This window comes from Macaca nemestrina, chromosome 2 (genome assembly GCF_043159975.1).
Source record: "Macaca nemestrina isolate mMacNem1 chromosome 2, mMacNem.hap1, whole genome shotgun sequence".
Classification (NCBI taxonomy): domain Eukaryota; kingdom Metazoa; phylum Chordata; class Mammalia; order Primates; family Cercopithecidae; genus Macaca; species Macaca nemestrina.
In genome coordinates this window covers 113755776-113781396 of record NC_092126.1, presented here as the reverse complement: position 1 = coordinate 113781396, position 25621 = coordinate 113755776, and the positions used below count along the sequence as shown (strand labels likewise).

The following is a 25621-nucleotide window of genomic DNA, read 5'->3' as shown; positions in this document are numbered from 1 at the left end:
CTCCTCACCCAACTGCTCCTGAGGGTTGATGAATGGCTGAGGTCCAGCCTGGGACAGCTCCAGGCGGCAGGGGATGCCCAGGAGCCAACCTCATGGAGTCCCTTCAGTTGGGGTGCAGGACACCTGGGCAGCCCGTTCTTGCCTGCAGCCCCCTATAGCTGGGAATTTCCCAACCACCAAACACAAGGCTGAATTGACAGGCCGCCTCCACCAGTGCTGGGACAATAGAGCCTTATGCCCTGGAAATCTGAGCCTGGGTGGGAGGCCAGGGCAGGTGGAGGCCTAGCTGTCTGCACTCAGGGAAGCCCTGCCCCCAGGATCCCACCCAGACCCACTGCCAAGACAGCACCAGGTCGATCCTGCCAGGGCCCCGCATGGCCCACCCAGGGAGGGAGGCACTGGGTGAGTTAGGCAGACAATGCCAGTCCCTCAATGGTCCCTCTGTGCAGGGTTCCCCCTCAGGACAGAAGGAAGGAACCATCTTCCGCCCGCTTCCTGCTGGGCGGGCATCAGGACTCTGATGCTCCTGCTCGCACATCTGCGGCTCAGCGGGGTCCAGGCCTGGGCCTCTGAAAGAAGGCGGGGGACCTGGGTTGGGCGCGGGATCCTGTTCTCCGTGTCGTTGGCCCTCGCAGGCAGGGGTGGGGACCGGGCCTGGGGGGCGCCGATGTCCTTCCGACCGGGCGGCAGCAGCCTCTCATCTCCTGCCAGTGCCCGGGGCCGAAGGTACGGGGCACTGGCAGGTGTGCGGGGGCGGGGTCCCAGGGCTGTGGCTCAACCCTCCCTCCCTCCCTCCCCGCCTCCGCGGCGCCGACCCCGGCCCGCCCCCTGCCCAAGCAGCTCTGTCTCGGGGTGGCCGCGGAGCCGTCGCCTCCTCACAAAGCTGCCTTTGTGTCCAGCGGCCTCCGCGGGACCCGCTGACGTCAGCCTCCGTGACCAGCCAGACAGGGCCGAACGCGGGCGGCGGCGCCCCCTGGCGGTCGGAGGCGGAGGCGTTAACCCCGGAGCCCCACCCTGTGGAGGCCGGCTTTTCCCCCAGCCCGCCCCGACACGTTCAGGCCGCGGCTGTCCCTGCTGCCCATAGGAGAAGGTCTAGGCGCCTCGATGGCACTCAGGGCCCGCCCCACAAGCATCACCAGCCTTGTCATCTGCAGTTCCCTTCCCCAGCAACGCGCGGGCCCTTCCCACAGCCTCAGGGAGCTTTCCATCTTCAATGATCTGCAGCCCCCCAGGCCCAGCCTGTGGCAACCATCACATGGTAATACGGGGCCTGTCTGTCACTACCCTTCAGGTTTGACGGGGGCCCTCTGGGGCAGGGACATTTCAGAATATGTCTCAAGGCCCCTAATGGCCTTCGGTTTAGTCAAGCCTGGACTGCATCCAGCCCACCTGGCTGTGTGGACTTGGCAACGCACACTCTCCGGGCTTTGGTACCTAAGTCGTAAGTCACTTTCTCCTTCCACGTTAGAGACGTGCCGGACACCCCTCCTGCTCCCGATGTGGAAGAGCACCTTACAACAGTTTCCTTAGAAGCCAGTCCAGCTGCCCGAGACCCAAAGCTGCAGAGTGCTGGGAAGGTGGGGACACACGGCCCCCACATGTATGCTGCCTAGTCCAGGTGGGAGAAATGAAGCCCAGAGCTTCGGGCTCCAGGACGGCCCGTAAAGCTGAGTCAGGGCCCTGCCCCAGGTTGAGGACTGAGGTTAAGACCACCATCACCTTGGCACACCTTAGCCGGGGCCTCTGCCCCTGGGAGAGAATACCCATCAGTTCTCGGTATTTTTTTTCTTTCTACATTTTATTATTTCAAACCAGGTGAACAATTCCATAAAACATGTGAAAAAAGCAAGGAAGTGTTCAACGCTGAAGGCCCCGGGCCTGGGACAAGGGAATGAGGGGTGTGGCCCCCCAGCAGGCAGCGGCGGTTCCTAGGTTAGCGCTAGGGAGCTACATTTTAGGTTAATGGAGCCTGGGCCCAGGGCCGCTGGGGCAGGGCCCTCAGTGACGTTGGCAGTTGTCTGGAACAGCCCTTGGAACCCAATTCTGTGGAGGGCAGGGCAGGGTTGCGGCTCGCACAGGGGCGGCCAGCAGAGGGATGGGTGTAAACACGCAGACACACTCAAGGCACGGAGTCACTTGAAAGGGGGCTGGAGGGGTTGCTGGTCAGGATCTGACAGTTTTAAATAGTTTTTCTCTAAAAAGTTTTCTAGATTTGCAGTTTTTTTTTTTTTTTCCTTTACTTTCATATTTTTTTTAAAAAGCTACGAGAATGAGTAGGTGGACTGTGGTCTCCAGGAATGGTGGTGTCTCACGCTTCTTGTGCTTTTTCCTTTGGGGCCTCCGAGCGGCTGGGGGGTAGGGGACTGGGCAGGAGGCTCCCTGTAAACATTTGGACTTGGGCTGGGGCAGGGGCTGGTGTTGGGCAAAGCTGGGGGTCCAGGCTGGAGAAGCAGGCGCCCCTCCGGACATAGCCTTGGGAGACTCAGCATGTGCCCCCCTCCCCCCATCACAGAACAAGACAATGGTTAAAAACCAGAACAGATGCCCAGAAAGGGGGTACCATGGCCATTACCAGCACCTCAGACAAGGGCAGGCTTCAAACAAGGAGGCCCGTGGCAACCCCTCCCCTACATCTGGAGCTGAGGGACAGGGGGAGCTGAGAACAAAGAGAGGAAAGAGGAGAAAAGCGGCCGGGGAACAGGCGGGGAGCGTGGTCTTCTTGCCCCCATCTTCTTCAAGGGTTGGGGGGTACAGAGTTGGCGGTGGCCCTGGAGGTGGGGGGAAAGCAGAGCATGGATCGGGAAGCAGCCAGGCCGCGCCTCTCTCCCACCTCCCTAGACAATGACCCTTCTCCATTTTTCCTACCCATTTGTTACCAGGGACACAGTTGCCGCCCAGGAGCCAGTTTCTGTTGCTGGGTTACATGGGGGAGGGGAGTCTGTGGCACTGGGAGAGTCATTCCCACCTCCACCAGGGCCAGTGGGGCCAGCCTAAGCCCAGGAAGCTCAGACAGGTTGGAGGGCAAGAGCTGGAGGTGTGCACAGAGCTGGTGGTAGTGGGCAGGAGGGCTGGGCTCCGCTGGCCCAGGCTGGGCCAATGGCCTGGTGGGTGAGGAGGTGAGATTTCTCCAGGGAACATCAGAATGGCCTCTGGTTCTGTCCCAGGGCAAGGCCAGGCCCTTCTGTCTGGACCACTGGGCCAGGCCTGCTTGTATGACCTCCTCCATGCCCTGCACCCCACTCACTTGACCTCCTGATTCACACCCTGTGCCTCCTCCTCCCTTGTCCCCTGGTCACCTATTGCCCCTCCCCCTCCAGGTTCAAGCCCCTACCCACCCCCAGAACCCCCTGCTGGGGCTCCAGGCCCGCTTAGTTCTTCCCCAGCTCCCTGCCACAGCCCCTCTGGCTCACCATCCCGCCAGGCCCCGCTGCCCCTCAGAAGAGGCCGCAGTCCTTCAGGTTGTTCTTGATGATGACGTCGGTGACGGCGTCAAACACGAACTGCACGTTCTTGGTGTCGGTGGCGCACGTGAAGTGCGTGTAGATCTCCTTGGTGTCTTTGCGCTTATTCAGGTCCTCAAACTTACTCTGGATGTAGCTGGCTGCCTCATCATACTTGTTGGCCCCTGGGGAAGAGAAAATGGTGAAGACTTGTGCTGCATATGCGGCAGGCAAGCCCCATCCTACATGTGCAGCAAGGGTCTGTGCGTGTGGATGGCCAGGCATACAACCTGTGCACACATGTGCACAATATGACAATGTGTGTGGCTGCCCATATATGCCAGATGTGCAAAGGGGTACCCTACTGTGTGAAGGAGGATGCCCAGGTGCACATGTTCAGGGGTACATGCTTGAGTGTGTTAAGGGCTCCACATGTGCACACATAACTATACAAGCCTAAGTGAGGCACCAGCCCCTGCAAATGTTCCAAGGCTACACTTCTGTCCAGTGGGGGGCACCTGAGGGCCACCTGGTCACCAGGGGCTACTGGGGACAAACAGCAACTCTCTGGAGGCCCTGTCCCCACAGTCCCCACACCTGTGTACTCAGGGAAGCAGATGGTTAGGGGACTGTGTGTGATCTTCTCCTCGAACAGGTCCTTCTTGTTGAGGAAGAGGATGATGGACGTGTCTGTGAACCACTTGTTGTTGCAGATGCTGTCGAATAGCTTCATGCTCTCATGCATGCGGTTCTAGGGGCAGAATATCGAGGTCAACACTAGCCACCACTCCCCAAGCCCGCTGCCTCCACCCGCAGCATTCTCTCAGCCTCTCACCATCTCCTCGTCCTCAGCTAGCACCAAGTCGTAGGCGCTCAAGGCTACGCAGAAGATGATGGCTGTGACGCCCTCAAAGCAGTGGATCCACTTCTTCCGCTCAGACCGCTGACCACCCACATCAAACATCCTGCAGATATAGGATCACTTTAGCTCCAGGAAGGGAGCGCTGGGGGAGGCTTTCTGCCCCATTTCCCAGGTTGGCTGACATCTGGAATCATCCACACTTGCCCACCTCACCCCTGGTTCTGGGCCTGGGGCTTGGACAGCAGACAGGCTGCAGCCACATCAGGCAGGAGCAGCAGAGGCTGTGAGCAGTTGGCAGAGGTGGCATGGATCCTGACTGCTGGTTCACCAGGTGGTGAGGATGTGCTGGCCCAGAACATGTGAGCCTCGCAAAACCTCAGTGGGGCTGGGGGATCCTGGACCAGCCCCTGCCTCTGCTACCCCAAAGGCTGGCAGGTCCTGCCCCTCCCACCTGTTTATATGCTCGCTCACTTGAAGTGTAGGTCCTTGAAGGTGAAGTGTGTCTCCACGATCCCCGTGGTCTTTACGCGGGTCCGTAACACATCTTGCTGCGTGGGGATGTAGTCACTCTGTGCAATGCGCTCCAGGTCGTTCAGGTAGCTGGGGGTGGGGGGTGGGAGGGTCAGTGGGGGCCAACATGGGGCCACCTTACCTGGACCCTGGGCCAGCTGGAAGAGGCCCCTTTCCTCCCATGCCATTTCTCAGGCATAGCCCTTGCTTTTTTCCCTTTTTCTTTCTTTTTTTTTTTTGTTTTCTGAGACAGAGTGTCACTTTGTTGCCAGGCTGGAGTACAGTGGCCTGACCTTGGCTCACTGCAACCTCCGCCTTCCAGGTTCAAGCGATTCTCCTGCCTCAGCCTCCTGAGTAGCTGGGACTACAGGCGCAAGCCACCAAGCCCAGCTAATTTTTGTATTTTTAGTGGAGATGGGGTTTCACCATGTTGACCAGAATGGTCTTGATCTCTCGACCTCAGGTGATCCACCCACCTCAGCCTCCCAAAGTGCTGGGATTATAGGCGTGAGCCACAGTGCCCAGCCTAGGCACAGCCCTTGCTTCTTTAACCCCTGCCTGCATTACCTCATTGCTCAAATGAAGAAACCTGAACTCAGAGCCCCCGGCCTCCCACCTGTAGAATGGGAATGGGAGGAGGTGCAGCTCTGTGGACAGCTAGCCAGTGAAGATCTAGTACTCAGGGTCTGAGCCAGGCCTGCCTCGGACAGGATCCAGGATGTTGGGGCTATAGGCAAAGAGGGTGGGAGGAGGCAAATTAGTCCTTCAGTGAAGGATTCAGGATGCTAATGGGCACAATTACGGCACTAGCCGCAGAACAGCCTGGTGCGGTCCCTCGATGTGGTGCTGGACAGGTTAGGGCCTGCCAGGCCCAGTGGACTCTTTGCCCAGTACCCAATGAAATCTGGGCTCCTCAGGGGGAGGGCACAGACACCTGCTTGGCCAGGGTCCCAGGGGCTCCTCATTACCAGGTTCCCTTAATTAGTATCAAGGCTACCCCTGCAGGGTCCTACCTCTGCTGCCTGCCTCAATATCCCTGCCATGCCCTGGAGGCTGGTCCGAGGCCTCCAGGCTGCTGCCCAGAGCCGACTTCTCATTCCTGGGGCAAGGCTGCTGGGGCCGGCCCTTGGCTCCCACCAGCAACCAGGCCAAACCAGGCCAGAGGGAAATGATCTCAGAGTAGCAGGGACAAAACAGAAAAACAGGAAGGGCCATGGGGAACCATGACACATGTGCTGTGACCCGCATACCACGCACCGCCCCCTACTGACAGAGCCCTCAATGTGGAGGCACCATGGTGCATTCCACACCAGCCTCTCCCTTTTCCCCAACAGGTGGGTTCACCCCAGGGACCCCCTGCCTCACTGCAATCTTGGAGGGTTGCTGTGATGAGGGGCTGGAGGAGCCCTGCTTCCTGTGGTGTTCCAATCCACAACTCATCCCTGGGGGGAACCGTCAAGGCATAAACCTGCCTGGGAGAGCAGAGCCTGTGTTCACTCCCAAAACTGTGCTGGGCACACAGTGGGTGCCTAATGTCTGGAGAATGAAGAAAGAGAATGATGGAGAAGCGGAAGGTGGCCTGGAGCTGGCTCTATCCCTGCTCCCTTTGAGTATCATGGGCACCAAGGTCCCTGCTGCTCTGAGCGCCAAGCTCGCTGGTGGCTGGGCCAGAGATCTCAGGGAGGGGCAGTGGTGAGGCCTGGGGCCCCCACAGCATTTAACTGTGACTGCATTAGCTCCTGTAGGGGGTACGTATTCACAAGAGCATTCAGGCCATGTAAGGAGGGTAGGAGGAGGCTGTTCATGTGGCTGGCACAGGGCTCAGGACCCTCCTCCTCCCACCTACCCTTGCTGAAATCCACCCTCTGGGTGGGCTCAGGATTGGATTAACAATAGGAGCAAAAGGGTGTTCCAGACAGAGGGGATTGGCTTAAGCAGAGATCGGGGAAGACTAGAGAACAGGGACAGCAGCCTATCTGGTGACACCATCCAAAGCCTGTGGATGTCCCCTGCAGCCATCCTCAATGGCTATCAGCCTGTCTGTCCTGTTCCCCGTGGGTTCCTCAGCACCCTCCACCAGTCCGAGTACATGACAGATACCACAGCGAAGGAGTTCAGAACTGTGGCAAGGGTGCAGACCTGTCATGCCTCTGGGATTCCTGGGACCCCTTGTAATTCCTCAGCTGAGTCCTGGGTTCAGCCCAGAGCCAGCGAGGGTCAGAGGTGAGGTCCAGGGGCTCCGACCTACACACACACCTGTCACCTCCCAGATAACTTCTTCCCCTGTGGCCCCCACCAGCCAGCCTCCACAGCCTATGTTCAAGCACAGCCAGCTCTCCACCACCCCGAGGATGCTGCACATGCTATGCCCCTGCCTGGAATCCCCTCATCCACTCCTCCCCTGGTTGACTCTCCTTCAGAGCTCAGCAATCCTGCCTCTGAGGATTGCTCAACCTTTTCACTAACCCACCTCAACCTTTTCACTAACATCCTAAATTGTCACTGCATGGGGACTTTGCTCCACTCATCACTGTGTCCTTGAAGCCTTGCACAGGGCCTGGCACAGAACAGGTAGCAGCAAATTTTTTTTTTTTTTTTTTGAGATGGAGTCTCGCTCTGTCACCCAGGTTGGAGTGCAGTGGCACTATCTTGGCTCACTGCAAGCTCCGCCTCCCGGGTTCACGCCATTCTCCTGCCTCAGCCTCCCGAGAAGCTGGGACTACAGGCGTCCACCACCACGCCCCGCTAATTTTTTTTTTTCTTGTATTTTTAGTAGAGACGGGGTTTCACCGTGTTTGCCAGGATGGTCTCGATCTCCTGACCTCGTGATCCACCCGCCTTGGCCTCCCAAAGTGCTGGGATTACAGGCATGAGCCACCGCGCCCGGCCTTCTTTTTGTTTTTTTGAGATGGAATCTCACTCTGTTGCCTAGATTGGAGTGCAGTGGCATGATCTCCACTCACTGCAAGCTCCGCCTCCTGGGTTCACGCCATTCTCCTGCCTCAGCCTCCCAAGTAGCTGGAACTACAGGCGCCCGCAACCACGCCCAGCTAATTTTTTGTACTTTTAGTAGAGACGGGGTTTCACCATGTTAGCCAGGATGGTCTCGATCTCCTGACCTCATGATCCGCCCACCTCGGCCTCCCAAAGTGCTGGGATTACAGGTGTGAGCCACCGCGCCCGGCTGCAAATGTTCTTTAGAAGACTGTATGTCAAGACAGATCAGACTCAACTGGAAGAGATGTACTGTATAAGCCACCTGCCTGTCATTCCTCCTGGTCGTTCAATAACGTGTCACCCACCTACCCCCCAAACCAAAAAACACCAAGGCCTTGGTTAACGGTCTTCGGTTTCATGAGCAAAGACCAGCAGTGTCCTTCTGGGGGTTCTCAGGCCCTCCAGTCCAGCCTTTAGTCCTCCCCCAGCCCCTGCCCTGCCCAGCCCAGCCCCTCAGAGCACTCACTAGGCGGCTGAGTCGTTGAGCTGGTATTCCCTTGAGCGGCCAAAGCAGGCCTGCACACCATGGTCAGCCCAGAGCCTCCGGATGACGCCGGACAGGTCATCGGGGAGCACGCCTTGCTCCTCAGCGGTGCAGGACAGTGCAAATAGCTGCCTGGCGTCGTCCTGGGCACAGCGGCGGGTGGTCAGGCAGTTGAAGGAATATACCCCCACCCTGCCAGAGGCAGGGAAACCTCTGGAATGGGGCCCAGGCTAGGGTATTCTTGGATTCCCTAGGATGAGACTTGCCCTAAAACCTTTTTTTTTTCTTTTTTCTGCAATGGAGTCTAGCTCTGTCACCAAGTCTAGAATGCAGTGGGGCAGTCTTGGCTCACTGCATCCTCCACTTTCTGGGTTCAAGCGATTCTCCTGCTTCAGCCTCCCAAGTAGCTGGGACTACAGGCACGTGCCACCATGCTCGGCTAATTTTTGTATTTTCGGCAGAGATGGGGTTTCACCATGTTGGCCAGGCTGGTCTTGAACTCCTGACCTCAGGTGATCCACCTGCCTCAGCCTCCCAAAGTGCTGGGATTACAGGCATAAGCCACCACACCCAGCCACCCTGAAACCTTTTGGGAGGTGGGAGAGGGTGGGGCGGAGGGCACATACCGCTCTGGAGGGGTCGGCAAAGTCGATCTGCAGGTTGCCCATGGCTTTGACAATGGCCATGATGGACTGGATGGTGTTGCTGTAAACAACCGCCCGGTACTGCCGGCATTCCTCCTCGGAGTAGCCATCCTCGTGGATGATCCTGATAGCCAGGGACCAGGAAGGTTAGTGTCCCCAGGGCACTGGGAGTTCCCACAGCTGCCTGGGGCTGCTGGGACCTGCTTCAGAGAAGAAAAAACTGCCCCTGACCCACTGGGACCTGAGGATAAGTGACTGCCTCTGAGAAGGTTCTGGGCCTGGCTAAGACTGGCTGGGCCTGTAGTCGGGGGCAGTACAGGCCCAGAGGATGAAGAGGGGAAGCTGGAGTTTGGGCACTGCCTCTGGGATACAGCACTTACTTCATCTGCTTGACGATGGTGCTCTTCCCTGACTCCCCAGCACCTGGAACAGAGGGCACAGGTGGTCAGGGGGCAGGCCCAGAGGGGCTCCACAGGCACAGAACAAATGCCCAGACACCTGTAGCCCAGGAGGCAGAACTAACCATCCTACCAGCTGCACCGTGAGATGGAGGCAGCTGGGCCTGGTGGGCCGTTGAGCTATCAGGAATGCAGCTGGCAGGGCCACAGTGGTCAAGGTAACCTAGAGCACCTGTGCCCCATGGCAGACTCTCTGCAGGCCTTTGCCTCCCACAAGCTCTGCTGCCCACCATGGCTCCCCATTGTCCTGGTTGAGTTCAGGGGTCTTGGCTGGAGACTTGGCCAGACCTGAAGGAGTCAACCTGTTCTCACATACATAGGCTCACCAACCTGTGCAGCTGGTGCATGCCAATATGGTACCCTGGGCAGAGCTGGCAGGAAGATGCCCTGCATACTCCATCCAACAGGGTAGCAGCCCTTCTTCTCCCGACACTCTGAGCCTTAGCAATCAAGGCCCTAAGCAGGAGCACAGCGTCACACTTCAGCTTTCTGGACGTGGCCCAATGCCCCGCCCTCTGCTCACGGCACCCAGGTCTGCCCTGAGCAGATGGAGGCTAGAAGGCTAGAATCTGGGAGACCTACAGTTTAACACAGAAACGTACTGACTCATGAATCTGGGAGACCTGCGATGTATTTCACACACCCACACCCACACACGCCCATACTGACTCAAGCTTTTCCCTGGCCTGGTACACCCCTGGCCCATATTTCTCCTTAGCTGGTACTGAGATTTGCTGCATTCTCTCGTGTTAGTCACAGAAGATATTGTTTCTGTTCCCATTCTACAGACAAGGACATTGAGGCTCAGAAAAATAAAATATTGATCTAAGATAATGTAGCCAGGACTCAGAAGGGCAAGAGGGTGGAGGGAACCCATGATGCCAGGTCCACCCTGCCATTCTCAAAATGTGGCTAAGACCCTGCAGGACAATGCCCTGGGGAGGTGTTTAAAAGAGCAGATTCCACCGGCACGGTAGCTCACGCCTGTAATCCCAGCATTTTGGGAGGCCGAGGCAGGTGGATCACCTGAAGTCAGTAGTTCGAAACCAGCCTGGCCAACATGTCAAAACCCCATCTCTACTAAAAATAACAAAAACTAGCTGGGCATGGTGGCGGGTGCCTGTAATCCCAGAGGCTCGGGAGGATGAGGCAGAAGAATCGCTTGAACCTGGGAGGTGGAGATTGCAGTGAGTCGAGATCATGCCATTGCACTCCAGCCTCGGCAACAAGAGCGAAACTTGGTCTTAAAAAAAAAAAAAAAAAAAAGCAAACTCCCAGGTCCCATCCCAGATAACAGCCAGATCTTGAGGAGTGCAGCCCAGGAGCCTGTATTACCCAGGGAGTCTGTGTGAAGAAGGACCAGGAGGGCCACCCAACTCCCTGGCTAGGGGCCAGAGGGAGTGGAGGCAAGGCCTCACCTTGACCTTGATCCCTTGCTGCTGGCTGTCTTGAGCTCCAGGTCGAATGGCCCCCAGCTGGGCCCTGCTGTTCTTCCCAGACCCCTCTGCTCCTGCTCCATCACTGCCAGTCAGACCTGCAGCTGCCAGGTACTACCTGTAGCCACCTCCAGCACCCTACTCATGCTGTTCTCTTTGCTGGGAATATGTGCCCCATGCCCCATTCACAGTGTTTCAGTTCTGATCACTGTGGCACGTCTGTTCCTCTGTACAGCTTAGCTGGGTGGGCAGTGCAGTCTGTGCAGAGGTCAAACTTGGGGACTCAGGCCAACCTTACCAGTATCCCTCGGGGCTGGTCAAAACTACCTCAGAAGAATGAAGGTGCTAACACACAAACAAACACAAGCAGTAACAATAACATCGGCAATATTGACAGCAAAGCTATATGAAAACAGCGCCCACCATGTGCCGGATGCTGTTCTACATCAATGACACCCACCAACTGCCACCTCCACAGCAATCCTGGGAGGTGGGTTCCATTCTCACCCCGCTCTAACCAATGAAGGAACTGAGGTCCAGGGAGGCTGAAGTCACAGGTTAGAGTCCCCTCTGCAGGGAGCGCATTTGTCCACCATGCAGTCCCTCCTAGAACTGTCCTGAGTACCTGGTACTGCAGCGGAGCCACACAGTCCACCTGGCACTGGGTTCACTCCCTGTCTCCCCAGGCAGACTCTGGGCCATGTGCGCAGCGCTCAACAAGCAGCAGCAGGCATTGGGATATGGTGGCAGGCCGTGCCAAGGCCCCTGCCCACCTTCAGCCCCCTACGCCAGAGACCACCCTGAGGGGAAGGGCCTGAGCCCTCCTCACAAATGCCACCAGGTGTCTGCAATCACTGAGCTTCTGACTGTCCCAGGCCTGCTTTCCAGGATGAGGGGAGGGGATGTGGGGAGATGGGGAGTGACAGCTAGTTGGGTAAGAGGTTTCTTTTTGAGGGTGGTGATTATATTCTGGAATTAGATAGCAGTGATGGTTGCACAACCTTGTGGACATACAAATGTGCAGGCCCTGGGCAGGCTGGGGCAGCAATCCCCTCTATTGCTTTAGCCCCTGGGCACTACAGGTGCCAGGCCCACTATCTTCACTGGGGTGTATACCAGACTATATACTAGCACCACTCCCTCCCCATTGGGCTGTGCATGGCAGAGGGGCAGCCAGGATCTCCATACTAACACTCCTCCGCCTGCCAATGGGGACACAGGGAAAGGTCCCAGGAAAGCCTCACAGTGATGCCCCATCACCAAGGCCCATCCCCCTGGGGCTCAAAGCACCCACTGGGGCAGGGAAGGCAGCAATAGCCACCTGACTATCCTCCCCACTGGCTCCTCCAGAGCAGGAGGAAGAACCAGGAGCCAGTCACAGCCAGGATGGGGGGAACTGAAGGAGCAGAGGCCAAGGATGCCAAGCCATGAGTCTCCATGCAGTCCCCAATGAGGCAAGCCGAGACTCAGCAGGGAAGCTACCCAGGGGATGGGGGACCTGAGGTCTAGGGTGAAAGCTGCCCCCTCTTGTGTGACTTCAGGACTCCTGCCCACTTGAGGCATTAGTTTCCCTATCTGGCCACTGGGAGTGAAGAGGGGGTCTGGCCCTTTGAACACTCTTAGTAGGTGATGTGGGCCGCTTTGTGACCCTGCCGAGGGGCAGTGATGAGGGTACAAACTTGCTTTGCATCTGATTTTCCTAGCAGCAGCTAGACCTGGTAGACATGAGGTAGGCAGCACAGAGCCAGTCATGCTAGGAGCCAGGATATCTGCTCCCTGCCCCAGCCCTGAGAGGGCCCACTTCCCTGTCCCCCTTGAGTTTCAGTTTCCCCTCCTAAGACCTCTTAAATGTTAAGAGAACATTCTCTACCCCTAGCAGGGGTCACTGAAAAAGACCTCCACTTGACAGGTAAGCAAATCAAGGTCATGGAGCCTCTATCCCTAGACTCAGGCTGGTCTCTTTGTCTTTCCAGCAGCTGTGACTCAGGCGGGAAGTAGTGAGTGGCAGGACAAGGGCGTGGTGCTGGCAGTCAGGCAGGAAGCAGGGGGAACAACGGGACAGAGGCAGGGGCACAGCCCAGGAGCAGCTCCAGCAAAGAAGGGGGCCAGGAGCAGAGGTGGGTGGAGTATGGCATCTGGATGGAATGGGTGGGGTGAAGAGCTCTTGGGCAGCCCACAGGCTAAGTGCTCTGCCAGCTGAGGCAGTAGCCTCACTCTCCACATCTCTGGCTGGGTCCTCTTTCCATCAGGACCTGATGGATATCCCCTACCAGATAAGATGGCATGAGGCTTATCTGTGAGTTTTGCACGCATCCAGCTCCCCTCCCACCTGCCTCTCAGAGGAGTGGCTGAGTCCAGGTTTTTCTTTTTTCTTTTTTGAAACAAGAGTCTCATTCCGTCGCCCAGGCTGGAGTGCAATAGCATGATCTCGGCTCACTGCAACCTTTGCCTCCCAGTTCAACCTCTGCCTCCTGGTTCAAGCGATTCTCCTGCCACAGCTTCCCCAGTAACTGGGACTACAGGCATGTGCCACCACGCCTGGTTAATTTTTGTATTTCTAGTAGAGACAGGGTTTCACCATGTTGGCCGGGCTGGTCTCGAACTCCTGACCTCAAGTGATCCACCTGCTTCGGCCTCCCAAAATGCTGGGATTACAGGAGTGAGCCACCGTGTCCAGCCTGAGTCCAGATTTCTGCAAAGATGCTGGGTAGGCGAACTGAGGCAATAGAAGGTGGCATGAGTCAGCCCCTCCTGCCTGTAGAGGGCTCCACCAAGTGCTCTATCCCCAGCTGGGTAAGACCAGAGAGGCCTGCAGAGGTTTCCTGGGGTGGCCTTGATATCCCCACTGAGTCACACCTCTTCCCACCAAGGAAGAAACCTCTGCAGCCTTTGCCCTGTGACGCAGCTGCTGGGCCCACAGCAGGTGGGCAGTAATCGCAGTGATGTGCTGGGTGGTGGCAGCTGCTCTGCATTAGAACATCTGCTTCCACTTTGGGAGTGCTGACCCCCGGGGGGGGGGAACCGATGAGAGAAGGGAGACAGTACCACTCCACCTGCGCGAACAAGACCAGCAGGGCCCCTGCAGCAGGAGAGACAGGCCCACAGGTCTGGTCGCTTGATGCTTATTCCAGGCCCCAGCATTCAAGTCACAGCATCTGTTCATCTTGGACCCTCTAACTCCTTAATAGGCTTTGATCTGCTGGGAGGCTGGGACTTGCTGCTGTCCTTTCTGGCTTCAGTTTCCTCTGGGCAGAGCTGTCAAGCCTCAAGTGGCCAGCCAGCCCACCTCCCATTTTCAGATCCTCTCCCAGAAGGAGGTCCAGACTTGCCACAGCCCGGATGTCCACTCTAATGCTTCCTGAGATCCCCAAGAGCTTCAGCTCCTTTCCTGCCCTTTCTCTGGCACTTCATCTGTGAAATGGGACAACACTGTCTCCTTCTGAGAGATGGGTAAGGATTAAATGCAAAGCTCTTCTCACAGTGTGGGGCACATGGTGAGCATGCAGGTAAAAGTTATCACTATTTTTCTACCTTTTGAAAGAGTACAGATTTCCCCAAACCTCTTATTTCCTGCAACCTGCAGAGAAGACTGCTGTGGTCATCTCATTTGAAGGACAGCTTCTGAAGGCTTTCAGATAAAGAGCAGATGAAGAGCAATGGACAGCAGCTAACAGGCTGATTCAGAGCTCTGGTGGTTCCCTGCTGGGACTCAGCATAACCTGGAACAGGAGTCAGAGCTACTGGCTCCTCTGCTGGCTTTCCGCTCTGTGTCGTCACTTCCCTTCCGTATAACCGGGCACTCCTACACAGCTGGGGCCTCCTTCCTGCCCAGAAGCCTCACTGCTGACATTGCTCACTGGCTCCACACACCCAGAAAGCCGGGCAGAAGACCTCCCTGGAGAGAACCCCCATACTGGTGGGCTCCGTGGGAACACGTGGGGCCAGGGAGAGCAGCCAGCTGACGTGGCAGGCCCGAGGGCAGAGATTCTCAGAAGCAGCAGCGGTTGGGACCACAGGGTAGACTTGGGCAGCGGCCCAGCTCAAACCCACAGCACCAGGCCCGCCCACACTGCCACAACTCCCCAGCCTATCCCAGTGGGACATGGTGGGGCAGGTGGGGGTAGCCCTGAGCCCACCACAAAGGCAGCCCGGACACCACCTCCTACTGTCATCCCAGGAAGGCGCCACATCTCCAGCTGAGCCTGTGGTTCTCAGATCCCGCGCACCCCCTCGTCCCCTGCAGTCCTAGGGACCCAGGTCCCGCCACCACCAGGGGGCGCCCGGCAGCCAGAGACACTATGGAAGGAGGTGGGGGCTGGGAAACACTGGGGAGCGTTTTGTTTCAGAAAACCAGCCACAGCCAGGGGAGGCTGGGGAAGGTGCCCCACCCACCAGCCCGTCCCTGGGAAGCCCCCAGCCTGCAGACTCCGCACACACAGAAACCATGGCAACGGGAGGGAGGGGCAGAGGCCCGGCCAGACAAAGGCCCTCTGAGCCCCGCCCCTGGCGTCTCTTCCTTCCTCCAGGTGTTGCTCTCTGGCCCCCCTCATTCCCTCCGAGGAGGCTCAGCCCCGGTCCGGCACTGGGAGACAGGGACTCGAGGTCTTGAAAGGGACCGGCAACACCCCCACCCGTGTGTGTGGCATGGCCCTATAACGGATGCCTGAACAGACCAGCGGACTCCACACCTCCCTCCCGCCAGTCTCTGGAACTCGGCTGCCTCCAGCGGCTTCCAGGGGTTCACAGTGCCCATAAGGGGAGCACTACCAACCGGGTTCTGGCTTGCTACTGCCAAGTCAGAGATCTCTGTGTTAGGGAAACTGAAGCCTGAGGTCCTGCCCACACATGGGAAAGGCTTTCTGGGGCAAGGTGTGTCTCCCTCAGTGGAGCCCTTTCCACTGCAGAGGGAAACTCAGGCACCGGGTGAGGAAGGCGGGCCTGATGTAAAGGAGGCTCCAGACCTGTTCATCGTTGGCCCCTCAGGCCCCAGGTACTGCTCTCTGCAGGAGCCAGGAGGTGCTGGACAAGACCCAGATCATGCGGAGCTGGGCCATTTGGCACCGTCTCCTCGGAGGCCTCTTCATTTCAGGCATCCCTCCGCTGTTCCCAAGGCACCTGAATGACCTCTCTTCCCTTCTGACTCACAGCGGTGGACTCTGGGAAAGATAACGGGAGCCTAGACCTCATCTATGAAATGCACCCCTTGAGGAAGGGTGCCAAACCCAAGGCCTGCCCTGAGTAGCATCCCTCAGATCTTCAAAGTCACCTCAAACTGCCTCAGGGCCCAACCCAAACCAGCAGCTGTCCTTGTGTCCAGAGGCCAGGAGACCATGCTAAGAACCACAGCATTGGCGGGGCACGGTGGCTCACACCTGTAATCCCAGCACTTTGGGAGGCTGAGGTGGGCGGATCACCTGAGGTCAGGAGTTAGAGACCAGCCTGACCAACATGGAGAAACCCCATCTCTACTAAAAATACAAAATTAGCCAGGTGTGGTGGCACATGTCTATAATCCCAGCTACTCTGGAGGCTGAGGCAGGAGAATCACTTGAACCTGGGAGATGGAGGTTGCAGTGAGCCCATATCTCATCATCGTACTCTAGCCTGGGCAACAAGAGCGAAACCCAGTCTCAAAAAAAAAAAAACAACAAAAGAATCACAGCATCACTGGTTCTAGTACTGGACACAGAGAGGGAAGAGGCCAGTCTGAGGTCTCACGGTAAGGAATTGGACCCTCTGGGACCCAGAGTCTTCGGTGGCCATGAGGATGCACAGGTCTCTACTCTGTGCATGGCCTCACTCATGGCCCAGAGAGGCTTGGACGCTTCTGCTCTGGCTCTCCTAAGCCTCCCTCAGCCCCCTCAGCCCCTTAAGGCCTGACCTGGCAACACAGCAAAACCCCTAGGAACCCCTACAGGAGAGGGCAAGGCCTCACTAGGCCACAACACTGAGATTCAGAGATCAAGGAGCAAGAGGAACCAGCCTCATCAACTATCATGCAGTCATCAGCCGACACCATGGCCACATTCCGCCGCCACACAGCATCACACATGCATCCAGCACTGAGCCTGTGCTCACGGTGGAGCCCTAAGGAACATGCTTTCCTTTCACTCCTCTGGACAATTCCCAGTCTCAGGGGCCCTCATCATGCACTTCAATAGCTTCTGAACCTTCCCCAGGCTTGGTCTCAGTCTAAGACTGGGGCTTGTGGGAGAACAAGCATAATATTAGGGAAAGAATGAAGTCCTAAGTTGCCAGCTATAACTTGAGCATCACTGTGAGGGGATACGGAGGAGGAAAAGCGGGAAGTCAAAAGGTGCAGCTGTGGCCGGGCACGGTGGCTCACACCTGTAATCCCAGCACTCTGGGAAGCTGAGGCAGACGAATCACTTAAGGTCAGGAGTTCGATACCAGCCTGACCAACATGGTGAAATCCCATCTCTACTACAAATACAAAAATTAGCTGGGTGTGGTGGCGTGTGCCTGTAGTCCCAGCTACTCAGGAGGCTGAGGCAAGAGAATCGCTTGAACCCAGGAGGCGGAGGTTGCAGTGAGCGGAGATCATGCCACTGCACTCCAGCCTGGGCGACAAAGTGAGACTCCATCTCAAAAAGAAAAAAAAGCGGGGGGTTCCCCCATGACCACATGGCTGTAGAAAGATTCATACACAGTCTTCGGTCCCACCTTCCAGGTCAGACAGCTTCCTTTCTGTCTCCTAAAAGAGGAATTGAGGTCCGCGAGCCAGGGACCATAGGCACATGCAGCACACACATGCACCCACACTGTCTGCCTGCTGTCCTGCCTGATCGGTTACTTCCAGCCAGCACAGACTCCCAAGGGGCCACGGCAGTTGGAGGCAAGCGCTTGGCCACCACATGGGTCATGTCCTGGCGTCTCTGTTTCTTGTGTAAGTGCGTAAAATCCCTGAGCTTCAGTTTGCCCATCAGTGAAATGGGTGTAATGTCAGTCCCAGCCTCACAGGATTAAATATGACAAGATAATGAACAATTCAGCTCCACACAACAGTCAAGGCTCAATCAGAGACAGCTGTGGTTATCACCTGAGGGGAAATAGGCCCAGTGAATGCAGCCCTAGACCCAGTGAGTGGGTGCTGTCAGGGGAGAATCCTTAGGCTGAGGCAAGGGCTCCTTTGTCCGCCCCCAGCAGGGGAAATCCAGAGTGAGCTCATCTCGGGGCTGCTGCTGCATTTCCAGGCATTCATCTCAGCCTGTGGCTGGCCTTCCGGCTTTGGAGAGCAATGGCCGCTCGGGAATCTAAGAGCGGCCCTCTGCCTTCCTGCTAGCCCTCCCGCCAGCGTCCCTCTCCCAGCCACAACTTCCTGTGGCCAAAGAAGGGGCCTAGAATCCTTCTCGGAGGCACCACCTTCTCTGGGATCCTGGGCCTGACGGTTGCTGGGGACAACTACCTGGACTTGCTCCAACTCAGTGACCGCCACTAGAATGGCCCACAGGAGTGCACAGATAAGCCTGGGCAGGTGTTCACCTCCTAGACCCTTCCAGTTGGCAAAGCCCTGGGGGCCCTTGGGCTCTCACCCCCACCCTAGCACCAGGCAGCCCTCTGGCCTCTTCCTCTTTTGGGCTCCTCCTCCCCCAGCTGCTTCCTCCTTTTCCTCTGGTGTGGACACCACTTCCCCGAGAGGCCCAGCCCTGCCCTGCCAAGTCGTGCAGACTTCACTACCTCCTCCTTCCCGCCTGGGGCACACACAATAGGTGCTACCAACACCTCCTTTGCATATCTTGAGGCTATCAGCAGCCTTGGAGCCCCCAGATTCCTCCAAGCCATAAGGATATCTTCTCCCAACAAGGCTGAGATGACCCCACCTTTAGGCCTTTGCTCAGACTGGTGTGGTGCTGCCTTTCAAGCCTTGTAAATATGCACAGAGGCCGACACAGAAGAACCAGCCCAGCAAATGTTTGGTTATTCCAGAAAGATTCTTCCTCCCCAGCCACCAAGAGCAGCCACAGCCCCAAGAAGTAACATCAGGGTGAGGGTGGGGTTGGGGTTTAGTAAGAACAAGAGCTTCAGGCTAGAAGGGCCGGGTGGGGCTGGGCAGATGGGGCCCCACCCTGCACCTGTAGCTGAGGGAAGGGCTGCCTGAGAGCATCAGGTACCAGGGACACCATCAAAGGGCCCAATCCTTTGCCTTCCCCAAAGCACCTTGCAGAGCACTCTTAGGCTGGGTGCTTCACCAGTGGCCTGGCCAGAACCTGCTGACCCCTTCCCCCTCCTCGCTGAACTCCTAGGACAAGACTCCTGGCCTGAGATGCTGGGAAGATGAGACTATTCCCTGGCCTGTACCTTGCCCCCATCTGCCCAGTCCTGCCTTCCCCCACAGCACAACGGGATGCAGGAGAGGCCGCACTCAGGCTCTGGGGTGACAGTCTCCTCCTCTGCTGTGGGTGGGGTGGGGGGAGTCCCTGGTTCCTCAGTGGCTCAGAGCTTGGGTGGACAAAGCTTCCTCCATCCTGTTCCCGCCAAGTGAATGGCTGGCTTTTAGAGACAGACTGAGGAGACACAGCCAGGGACCAAGAACTGAGATCAAGGGCAGAGTATACAGGACCTGTGTGTCTGCCTGTGGCCCCAGTAGCCCCAAGTGCACCTACTGCCCCACCCCTGCAGTTCTGGAGGCCTACGGACCTTGCTGGGATCTGACCACACCCCACCTTCAGCACTACCTGCTGCCACTTGCTAGGCAAACAGATGTTCAAGGGCCTGGGACATCAGTGATGCCACTCAGTGACCCTACCTCTCAGGCCACCCAGGGCCAACCCCTGACAAGCTGCCCAGGGCCAAAGAGGTCCTGGACCATCCCCAGGCCCCACCTGGCAGCCTAGGCTCCAACGCATAGTGGGTGGTGATGCTGCCTCAGGGCTTCTGGCATGGAAGCCCATGTCCCGCAACTGGCTTGACTTCCACCTCCAGCCACAGCAGCGCAGCTCATTCCCTCTGTCCTCACACCTGCTCTGCCCTCATCTGGGGTTCCCCTCCCCCACTCTGTTTGGGATGTTCCCAGCTTAGCTCCAGCTGCCCTGATTCACCTAGTCTCTCAGCTCAAAGGTATCCCTTGAAGGACCTAGTCTCATTCCTACCCTAGAGGTATGACCTCATGTTGGCTGTGCTGACACTGGCGTGACAGGCAGGGGCTGAACCTAGCAGAACTGGGCAGGATGCAGGCAGAGGAGGTCAGCTATGGCTTGGACCCCTGTTCACTCCTTGGTGTGGGAGCTCCATCCCTGCCTGCTCCTGCAGACAAAGCCCCGCCAAGCCTGGGGGAGGGGTGGGAAGAAGAGACTCAGAGGCCCAAGCCGCCCCGCCCCCCATTCAAGTGCTAATGAGCTCCAGCAGTGAAGGAGAGGGCTGGGGTAGAATGTAGGGGCTGGAGGCCAGCCTGGGTGGGTACTGGCCACCTGGCACCCAGGGCCCTGCCACATCTCCAAACCTAGACCCCCAGAGGTCGAAGGTCCCCAGGGCAGTCTGTCACTCCTGCTGGCACCAACTATCTGCATGCCTTGGGCTCCCCACTTGCTGTGAACAGCTGCCTGAGGCCAGAGGAGGGGGTTCCCCAGGGCCGCAAACCGGGGCCAGGCAGCCTCTAGGATGGGAGACTCCTTCTCACCAAACTCTCAGCAGTGGGTCCCTCATCCATTTTTTTCTTTCTTTCCTTTCTTCCTTTCTTTGTTGTTTTTTGTTTTTTTGTTTTTGAGACAGAGTCTGGCTCTGTCCCCCAGGCTGGAGTGCAGTGGCACCATCTCGGCCCACTGTAACCTTCGCTTCCTAGGTTCAAGCGATTCTCATGCCTCCCGAGTAGCTGGGGTTACAGGCTCACACCACCATACCTGGCTAATGTTTTTGTATTTTTAGTAGAGATGGGGTTTCATCATGTTGGCCAGGCTGGTCTTGAACTCCTGACCTCAGGTGATCTGCCTGCCTCAACCTCCCAAAGTGCTGGGATTATAGGCGTGAGCCACTGCGCCTGGCCTTCCTCACCCACTTTTCATACCTCCAGGCTTTGGTGGACTGTCCCTGTAACACCTGTGGCTGCAGGGAGGCACTCTGCCCCCAGGTTATGAGTGGAGAGCAGGACTCCTGCCAGGGCTTCACCTGATGCTGAGTTTCTCAGCCAGTGCCATAGGTGGAACTGGGATTCGAACTCAGGTCTGGATTACCCCATGGGCTGGTCCAGGGAGGGTGGCCCTTTTCCCCCAGGCCAGGAAACACCCACCCAAGCTCTTGGGAATACAGGCCAAGTCTTGTATTCCCGCTGCAGTGCTCTTGTCAAGTTGGTCCCTCTGCCCCCCAGTGCCTAGCCCTGGCAAATGGTGTTCATCCTTCACAGCTGCCCAGCAGACGCCTCCTCCAGGAAGCCCCCCCCACCTTCACAGGCACCACTAGAGTCTAACCCATTACCCAGCCAGCCAGAATCTCAGGCCAGCCCTTCCCATCTATCTCCAGCTAGACCAGGCTCCAGTGGCTGCCCCAGGATTATACTTACCCCTCTCCCAGGAGCTCTGCCCTGTTCATGGACATGTTCAATCACTTCATTCTGTCCATATACAATCATTAGGCATCTACAGTATGCCAGTCCTTTGCAAGAGACACAGACAGGAGAGAGGTCACAAAACCCCCTTTCTTCTCTTGGTAAACTTCATTGAGCTCTTGCTATGTGCAGTCTCTGCGCTGGCCAGTACCAGGACCCTCACAGCATTACTCTGGTCTGAGCCCCAGGGCTGCAGGGCAGCCCTAGCTATACCAGCCAGCTCAAGCTCAACTGTGGCTACTGGAGTGTCAGAGACAGCAGCCCTCTAGCAGCGCACCTGAGTTGGAAGGAAGAATCCAAAGCCACTCTGCTCAGCAGGAGTTCCGCACTGGGTGGGGTAAGAACTGTCTCTTAGGTGCCAGCATAGCCTGTGGCGGGGCTGGGAAGAAACAGCCTGAAGAACTTTTCTCAGGGTCCCCTCAGTGCTGGTCACCAACCCTGTGGTGGGCCTGTGGGCCCTTGCCACCTGCCCACAGTACGCAAACTGCCACTCAGTTTACTCCTCCATCTACCCAAAATCAGGTTCGGAGGATACTTCCTTCATTCAACAAACAGATGAGAAGCACCCAGTAGATGCCAGGCTCCATGCTGGGCACAGAAATGAAGAGGACTTAGCCCTGCCCTACAGTCTCCAGGCATCTGAGAGGGGAAACAACAGCGCTGGGAGCCAGATGTTTCACCTTGGTTGAAGGAGGATGTCCAGGAAGGATCCTGGGAGGTGATCCGGGAGTAAAGTTTTAAAGAACAATCAAGTAGGGAACAACAGTTCCGCAAAGTTCCAGGGGCAAGAAAGAACTGCTCTGTTTACATTCTGAAGCCTTTATGGAGCCAGTGGTGGACACTGTCTCCTTTTTCTGTGAAGCCGTCCACACAAGCCCATCCCAAATCAGAGACTCTCCCCGCTCACACACACTCTGGCTTCCTTTCCCTTAAGTGCCCAGATTCCACCTGGGCCTAGCTGGTCAATCACATTGAGCTGGGTAGGAGTGGTGAGCATCCCTAGCGCAGGACTGGTATCTGCTCCCCCTACCAAGCTGCCAGGAAATACTCTCTTGCCTGTGTGTACCACATCAGCCTCTACCCTGGTGACAAGAACTGTGCCCGCCTGCTGGCAGAGCTACCCAGGATGGAGGGAGGCGGTGTGCAGGCGGGGCAGCAGGCGTGGTTCTGGCTGGGAGGGAAGGCTGGCAGTTGCCCAACCTGAGTCCCGTTGCCTGGACAAAGTCTCCCGCTACATGGGACAGGCGCCCAGAACTCTGAACTTGCCACAGCTGGGCTCCCATCACCACCTTGCACCTGAATGGGAAAGGCATGGCTCAAGCCAGGATCCCTCCCCAGGCAGCCATGGCAGATTGGGTCGTCAATATCGGGCAGAGCTTAGTCAGAGCCCTTTGCAGCACACTGCAGGGTCTTAACTCCCAACCCACATCCCCAACAAGAACCACCAGGAGGCTCTTGTTCTCCCCACCCTGAGCTGGGATACTCCTTTGGCCCAAACCCAGGAAGCCCATTTCACAGAGTAAGCAAAGGCCAGAAGGCCAGGACCCCAGGGTGAACTCCCCAGGCTAGAAAGTGCTAAGCCAGACCCTGCCTCCCTGGCTGCTGCCAGCCCAGTGTGGGACGAGTTGCCGGGTCTCACTTGACTTAGCCCAAAAGCTGAGCTGGGCTCCAAGGAGCAAGTCTGGTGGGATCGGGGACCCTTCTAGTGACGGGACACAAAACTAGCCAGAAGCCCTACGTTCCCCCAGCTCTATGGTCCAGTCTTGCATTTCCTCAGTCACCACAGTAGCTGCAATCAGCCTAGGGAGAGGCTGGCTAGAGACTCCTGGCTGGGCACTGGGAGGCAGCGGTACCGGAAGTGCCCTCCCCAGGCCCATCGGGCAGCAGCAGCAGTAGCAGCGATGGGCATTCCGCCGCGTCGACACCCACTCACTGCCGCTGCCGCACTCACAGCAGAGACAGGAAGAGGCAAGCGCCCAACGCAAAGCAGCCCAGGAGGCTGGGCCGCCGCCCCTTCCCGCCCCTTCTCTTCCTCCCTGAGGCAGCAGCGAAGCGGATGCCATTTTGAAACCTCCGAGGCTGTGCCCCGGAGGCTAGGTCCGCAGGGACAGTCAACAGATGGGCCCATAATGAACATACATGCTGTTCCTCGGCCACAGGCCCAGCACGAAAAGCCTTGCTTTTCACAGCCTGGGAGCCCCATGACAGTTCTGAAGCTGAGGGGCCACACCCCCCCAGGCAGTACTCAGCCTACAACGGTGCTGTGCTGTTGCAAGGGCCTCCCTCCCCCGACTCTAAAACCCCCAAATCAAAATCAGACTGCCACTGGGCACCACCCCTACTTCCAGTGGGAGGTTGGATGGGGACAGCCATTAGGCCCACTGTCTTTGCAAAAGGCCAGCTGGGATGCTCAGAAGCACCCTGGCCCACCCCTAGCTGGCCCCTCAACTCCTCATTCAGCTAGTCCACCATCCCCCTTCACAGGGTCCCAAGATCCAACAAGCCCCCGAACTCTCAGTGGCTACATCCCAGGCCTTGCAGCCCAGAAGGGGTGTGGGCAGCCCAGCACCTACTAGCAGATCTCTTGGGCTCACCCGCAGGGGCAGCAATATGTCGGCTATCTCACCACTTCCACTTCCCCCCACCCCTCTAGCAGCCACCATCTTTCCTGGCCTTGGAGGCGACCACAACCCTAACTCCTCCACACTCTCTCCTACTTCCCAGACTGGCCTTCGAAACTGGAAAACATAGAGCCCGCAGAGCCTCCCTGGGAAGCGTGAGGCCTGGCCCCCTCCCACAGCTTGACCAGTGGAGCCTCAGTCCAGCCCCGTGGGGGTTCTTCATAAGGCAGCCTAGGCCCTCTCCAATCCGGGGCTCCCTCATCCTAGCCCAGCCCACTTGGTGCAGGAGAGGTGGAAGGATTGGGGAAGGCCAGAGTGTAAGAGGACTTAGTGGAGGATCAGCAGAAGGTTTCGGGAGTGATGCTTGCAGAGAAGGATCTGGAGGGCAGGAAGCAGGGAGCAGGGCTCGCTGAAGGGGTTCCAGTTGGAGAGCGGGCTCAAGAGCAGTTTCCCATTCGAGAGGTTCCTTGGGTCAGAACGCACAGGTGGAAGACACAGATTCCAGACTAGGGATGGGGCACAGAGGGAGAAGGAGGGAGTGGGTAGGGGGCCTGGCAGGGGCTCCGCGGGATGCTCATGCCCAACAGGAATAAAAGGCGCAGATGAGGAAAACAAGTGGAGCCTGAGGGTTGGGGAACAAGTGGCGGGCATCCTGGGGGTTTGGGTAAAGTGTAAGGAAGGATGGCGGGGTCTCTGAAGTTCTGTGAAGCTGGTTAGTAAGGGGGGATGGCCAAGCAGGGCACTGGACCGCGGGTGTTGGGGCACTGTTGACTGGATTTGGAGGTCTGGGGTCTGGGATGAGATAGGGATCTGGTCTAGAGTCTGGGCAGGATCGAAGGTCTAGCCCAACCTAGAGTTTTCAACCCTGGTCCTGGCCCAGGTGTGGGGTCCCAGACAGCCCGAGTCCGGGAGTTCGAAGCCCTAGTATGAGAGGTCAAAGTCCTTGTCTGGGGATTCGAGCTGGGAATTAAGGATCCCAGTGCGGGACGCGGCCTCACCCAACAGCAGCAACTTCACCTCCCGCGCCGCCTTCTCTCCGTCCTCCCGCAGGTTCTTGTCGATCATCTTAGAGCGCTCGGCCGCCGCCTTGTCCTCGGCGCTCACTGTGCAGCCCATCCCGCCGTCCGCCGGCCCGGCCGCCGCCCGGCCCCCACACGGCCCACGGCCCGGCTCGGCCCCGCCCGGCCCCGCCCGACCCGCTCCGCTCCCACTACCAGCCCTCTGCGGGAAGCTCTCGGGTCGGCAGTTCAGAGCGTCTGCAGGAGGCGCCTTCCCGACCACCGCGCACCGACGGCGGGGCGGGCCGGGGGTGGGGCCTGGGCTAACCAAGCCCGGGACTGGGCCGGGGCGGGTCTGGAGGCGGGGCCAGAGGAGATTCGAGGCTGGTGATTGGCTTGAGGGCGGGGCGAAGGGGGAATGAGGCGCAGCCCAGGCTCGGGCCTCGGCTGCAGGCGTGGCCACGCGGAGCAAAGGCAATAGGGGTGGATCCAAACCCAGGGACCCGGCACTGGGCGGGTTGCAGGCGGGGCCGGGCTGTGATTGGGTGCGGAGCGCCGGGAGCTCAGTTGCTGGACAGCCGGGAGGGCGGATCTGTTAGCCCGAGGGTGGGGA

General features: G+C 57.9%; 1 protein-coding gene across 3 annotated transcripts; it reads right to left on the bottom strand.

Annotated features, from left to right (window-relative positions):
- Positions 1–1779: 1779 nt before the first annotated feature.
- On the bottom strand, positions 1780–25269 carry LOC105480474 (G protein subunit alpha i2). 3 transcript variants are annotated; one of them, XM_011739404.2, is made up of 9 exons: positions 25009–25269; positions 9318–9360; positions 8920–9061; positions 8276–8436; positions 4774–4902; positions 4276–4405; positions 4038–4191; positions 3411–3625; positions 1780–2768 (listed from the first exon to the last, which is right to left on the bottom strand). In XM_011739404.2, the coding sequence occupies exons 1-8, from the start codon at positions 25124–25126 to the stop codon at positions 3435–3437; spliced, it is 1068 nt and encodes a 355-aa protein (XP_011737706.1). In that variant the 5' UTR covers positions 25127–25269; the 3' UTR covers positions 1780–2768; positions 3411–3434. The 3 variants fall into 3 exon arrangements, with proteins under 3 accessions (XP_011737706.1, XP_011737707.1, XP_070947855.1); XM_011739405.3 differs by lacking the exon at positions 25009–25269 and adding an exon at positions 14392–14639; XM_071091754.1 differs by lacking the exon at positions 25009–25269 and adding an exon at positions 14363–14382.
- Between the last annotated feature and the right edge of the window lie 352 nt (positions 25270–25621).